Genomic DNA, 5757 nt, shown 5'->3' with positions numbered 1-5757 from the left:
TTAAAACTTAGGACTTGTTTGTCAACAAAAATTCTAAAAAACTAAATCACCAAAATGAATAACTTTATTTGCACTCTAATAATATATATAGGCTTTTGTCAAAAAAAAAAAATATATATATATATATAGGCTTTATTTATTAAAAAATATCAAATTTATTTATTTTTTGAAATTTACTCTTAACACTTTATTTCAATTTTTTTTTTACATTTTTACATTTAATTTGTATGTTAATTTCAGTTTTTTTTTATAATTTTTTGTTTTTATTTGGACAAGATTTTGTATATATTTTTTGTCAAATATATAAAATATATTTGATTTATATGAATTTTTTAGAATATAAAAAAGATGAAAAAAAGAAAAGAACACAAAAGTGAGCATAAGTTTAAAGATATATATTTTATATTAATTTTTAATAAAAATAAGTGGTCTTGACTCTTAATCAACTTTCGGGTGTTAATATATTATTATTATTTTTTTAAAGAAAAGAGATAAAAAGAAAATAAAAAATAAAGGTCCGAAAATTAAACATGCGTTTAGGGTTGACCCACCCAAAGTTAGAACCAACCAATTTGGGTAGTGGGCACATGCTTATCGGATCTAACCCATTGTTTCCCTCGCTCAACTCGAACCCATATCGGGTTTCGTCCCTCACCCATCCACGCACGGTTCTTCAAAATCCAACCCTAACCTTCTCGGATCATCCGATCGGACACGAGAACGAATTGAAGCTTTTTAAGCTTCTGCAACAATCTCTGTAAGACCCAATTCCGAATTACTTGTCAATTCAATACCCTTCTTAGCCCTTTTCCATTCCTGGGTCAGCGTTTTACTTGGAATTTGTTGATGTAATTTCATGATTTATTTTGTTGAATTTTCGAGTTTGATGAAGCTGGATTTTGCTCTTCTTTGATTTAATTAGGTGAATTTTATTTTATTTTAAAAATTATTCAGTTTTTGTTCATGATTGTCCATGATCAAGATATAATGAATTAAGTGCCACAAAAAAAGATATAATGATTTAAGCGCAAAAATATTTAGTTTAAAATTTGTGTAGATTAAGAACTTTTCTGTTTTACATCTATGAGAGTACCAATGTAACTTGTTTGGTTTTCCAAAAAGTTAAAAATGTCTTATTTTTTTAGTTTTGGGGTCCTGAAGTGAAAATTCTCCACATGGGTATAGCATGATTGTGGTGTTTTTTTGATTGTGAGTGATTATTGGTTGTTCAAGACATCGAAGACTCACTATGAAATAAAGTATGACGTTCTGAAGAGTCTTCATTTAATTTTATATGATCATACTCATGCTTTGTTTTTATGTCTTACTTGGTTCATTTTAATTTGTTCAGACAGAGCGAATTTGGTAAACTTTCAGCTTATGCGATGGAAATATCAAATGATTCGGCTACTAAAAAACCAAAGAGATTGACATCTGTTGTATGGAATCATTTTGAGAGGGTTAGAAAGGCTGACATTTGTTATGCTGTTTGTGTTCACTGTAACAAGAGACTCAGTGGGTCGAGTAATAGTGGTACCACGCATCTGAGAAACCACTTGATGAGATGCCTGAAAAGATCTAACTTTGATGTGTCCCAACTACTTGCAGCGAAAAGGAGGAAAAAAGATAGCACCATTAGCCCTGCAAATATCAGTTGTGACGAATCACAGAGAAAAGATGACTATATCAAGCCAGCTATGATAAAATTCGACCAAGATCAGAGAAAAGATGAAATTTTTAACCTTGGAAGTAGCAAGTTTGACCAGGAACGGAGTCGATCTGATCTGGCCCGTATGATTATATATCATGGTTACCCAATGGCCATGGTTGATCATGTTGGGTTCCAAGTTTTTGTCAAGAATCTTCAACCTCTGTTTGAGGTTGTCCCAAACAATGATGTCCAACATTGCTGTATGGAAATTTATGGGAAAGAAAGACAGAAGGTGTTTGAGATGATAAATAAGTTTCATGGGAGAATTAACCTTTCTGTTGAAATGTGGTCTTCTGCTGAAAATGGTGAGTATTTGTGTTTAACTGCACATTATATTGACCAAGACTGGAAGTTACAAAAGAAGATTACAAATTTTGTCACACTTGATTCTTCTCACACAGAAGACTTACTCTCAGAAGTGATTATTAAGTGTCTAACCAACTGGGAAATTGACAGTAAGTTATTTGCCTTGACATTTGATGACTGTTCCATTGACGATGAAATTGTTCTAAAGATTAAAGACCAGATCTCTCAAAACAGGCCACTGTTGGGCCGTCAACTATTTGATGTCCGCTCTGCTGCCCATGTTCTAAATTCAATCGTTCAAGATTCGATGGAAGCTCTTGAAGAAGTGATACAGAAGATCCGAGGAAGTGTGAGGTTTGTTAGAAGTTCACAACTCACGCAAGGAAAGTTTGATGATATGGCTCAACAAGCTGGAATCGACAGTCAGAAGAGATTATTCCTTGATTGTCCACTTCGATGGAACACAACTTACCTCATGCTTGAAACTGCCTTAGAGTACAGGGCTGCCTTTTCTATCTTGCAAGAGCATGACCCTACATATAATTCATCTCTAACTGACAAAGAATGGGAATGGACCTTTTCCATCACTGGTTATTTGAAACTCTTTGTTGAAATCACCAATGTCATTTCTGGCAACAAATCTCCTACGGCAAACATTTATTTTCCTGAAATTTGTGATATACACATGCAATTAATTGGATGGTGCAAGAGTGCAGATGATTTTCTTAGCTCTATGGCAATGAAAATGAAAGCCAAGTTCGATAAATATTGGAGCAAGTGTAGTTTGGCTTTGGCTATAGCTGCAATTTTGGATCCCCGGTTCAAGATGAGGCTGGTGGAATATTACTATTCCCAAATTTACGGTAGTACTGCTCTGGATCGAATCAAGGAAGTGTCTGATGGAATTAAGGAACTTTTCAATGCATACTCTATCTGCTCAACCATGGTTGATGAAGGTTCTGCTTTGCCCGGCAGCAGCTTGCCTAGCATTAGTAATGATACAAGGGATAGACTTAAGGGCTTTGACAAGTTCCTCCATGAAACTTCTCGCAGTCAGAGTTCAATATCTGATTTGGATAAATATCTAGAGGAACCAGTGTTTCCTCGGAATTGTGATTTCAATGTGTTAAACTGGTGGAAGGTCCACACCCCAAGGTACCCTATTTTATCCATGATGGCTCGTGATGTTCTTGGAACTCCCATGTCGACAATTGCTTCCGAATTAGCATTCAGCACTAGTGGTAGATTGCTTGATCAATCTCGAAGTTCATTGAGTCCAGATACTCGAGAGGCTTTGATTTGCACCCAAGATTGGTTGGAGGTGGAGCCACTAGGTACATTTTAGTTATTTTAAATTCAACTCCCAAGTTTTTACCTATGCTGAATCTATCATCCCTTACAACTATTTTTCATTCTTTTATATATCAGATTTCAATCCCCTTACAGTCCATACTGCTAGGCCGCTTCTTATTGAATCAAGTTAACTCCTTGGTATGCTTGTGTTCCTTTCTTTTCTTCCTATAAGATCCTTAATTATGTTGCTAAGATTATTTTACAGATTTACTAATGTTGCTATGTTGTCTTTGTTGTGAAAGATCGAGGATCCTTGCACTCAGAGCTGGTGTGGCCGTTGAACCTTAACTTCTCTATGTCTATATATCACTCCTCCTATAGCTTTCTAAGATTAAATGTAAATTTCAGGACACTGACTAGTAGATTCTGATTGAAATAGAGATTAACATTTTCTTTACCAAAATTTTGTTTTCTAGATTCTTAGTCTGTATTGATTAGGCTCTGCTGCCAGTAATTTATTACTTTGTGCAGTCTAGAATTTCAAAATGCCAAGACCCTTGTATAAAGTTTTATCTTTTAGGCTATATTTGGTAGATGAAGAAACGGATGGAATGTATGAAGGAAAGGAATATATATGAATGGCAATAGGGAGGGATTGGAAGTAAAATTGAAGTGATAACATTTCAAACTTATTTTCCAATATTATTTGTTGCATCCAAATTTCGACGAGAATGAACAAATGAGCTAAGCTCGAAAATAACTAGTATTGGTTGAACACTTGTTATTTGTTGTTGTTTGTTATTTGTTGTTGTTGGTGATCAAGCACAAGTTGAAAAGTTCGACTTTAAGTTTCAAGCTCGAAATAAAGAATCTTCTTCGGCGTTTGTGGATATTATTCGAGCCTTAGTTGTAAGTTCGAAGGCGTTGGTCTCCGAAGACTGAGTTCAAAGAAACCGCAAGGTGAGAAGGAGACTAACTGGAATAACGAGCTCGAAGTTTTGGTCGACCTTGAAAGCGTGTTAACTTTGCATTCGAGATCAGCAATGCATGCATGACAGTCGTTAGGAAATCCCTATTTCTTAGAGATTCATTGTTACAAGATATTAAATCTCAATTATCATGAGATATTATGTAATTAATGTATATATTTACATTAATTTCAAATTTGAATAATTGATTGTAACTTCCCTGAATTTGCGGAACATATTTTCCTAACCAAGTCTATAAATAGCCTGGTATTTACATTTGTATTCAAATACAAATTAACACTGAGATTACTCTGTTTAATTGCTCTGAGAAAGGTTTGAGATAGTATTACGAATAAATAATATTTACTCGTGGATTAGACAGATTTTAACTGCTGCACCACGTAAAATTTTAATGTTCTTTTCTTCTTTTCTGAAATATTATTTAGTGTTCTTCAAATTTAAATTAACGAAAAACGGTGTCAAAATTATTATTTGTGTTTACTTTTTTAAATCATAAATTCATTGATAGTAAATTTGAAAATTTTCATTATATATTATGTTAATGTTTGGGAAGGAACAACTCATGTTTGAGTTTATTTTAAATTTACTCATAATTCAATTACCTATTGTAAACATTCTCCAGTAAAGATTTCTTAACATACTTTTAGGTTTTTTTTTCACCTTAACATGATATTCTAAAATAAATTTTAATATTTTTATGTACTTTTCTTTGTTTAAAAAAATGCATTTTTAGTTAATAATAATAAAAATGAAGTTTTTTTTCTTCCCTTTATGTTCTAATAAAGTATTTGTAGTTTACTTTCTACAAAGGCTAATTTTGTAAAAATTACAATCCATCTCCCTTGCCAGGAGCAAGCAATATGTGGCCATCTCCAATCACCAAAGTAGGTGCTTTTTTCTTCTCTGTTACATTTTCATTATTTTTTAGTTTGTTCATCTCTATTCACTAATTCATTTTAAATTAATTTTATTACTTATTTTACTTTAAATTACTATTTATCTTCAGTAATTACTTCAAATATTATTTTAATTTATACTTCAAAATATATATTATTCTTTTAAATGCTTTATATAAATATTAATAAAATAATTAAGTAAAAATAATTTTATATCGATTAATAAAAAAATACAAAACATGTTGAAATTTATACTTAATTTAAATTATTGCATTATCAAAATCATAATATTACATCTAATAATATTTTGAGTATCTAATAATATTCCACATTATTAAATAGTGTTTTTAGTTTATGTCGTAATAGTAATAGTAATAGTAATTGTTGTTGTTTTTTTAATTATTGTAGATTTCATTTGGTATCTTCAATTTTATAATTTTAAATTTGATAATTTATAAGTTTATTTTTTATTTTTGTTATTAATTTTTGTGTTGAATATTTTTTTATTTAAATCATTCGTATAATATAAATTTAAAATTTAAAAACTGAAATATAATTATAA

General features: G+C 31.4%; 1 protein-coding gene across 1 annotated transcript; it reads left to right on the top strand.

The window, feature by feature from the left end:
- The first annotated feature begins 556 nt into the window (after positions 1-556).
- On the top strand, positions 557-4295 carry LOC133794097 (zinc finger BED domain-containing protein RICESLEEPER 1-like). Its single transcript, XM_062231285.1, has 4 exons — positions 557-757; positions 1352-3351; positions 3446-3508; positions 3613-4295. Exons 1-3 carry the CDS (start codon positions 588-590, stop codon positions 3499-3501), a joined length of 2226 nt encoding a protein of 741 aa, XP_062087269.1. The 5' UTR covers positions 557-587; the 3' UTR covers positions 3502-3508; positions 3613-4295.
- Positions 4296-5757: the final 1462 nt, after the last annotated feature.

Source organism: Humulus lupulus, chromosome 8 (genome assembly GCF_963169125.1).
Source record: "Humulus lupulus chromosome 8, drHumLupu1.1, whole genome shotgun sequence".
Classification (NCBI taxonomy): domain Eukaryota; kingdom Viridiplantae; phylum Streptophyta; class Magnoliopsida; order Rosales; family Cannabaceae; genus Humulus; species Humulus lupulus.
This window is presented reverse-complemented; position numbering and strand designations above follow the sequence as displayed.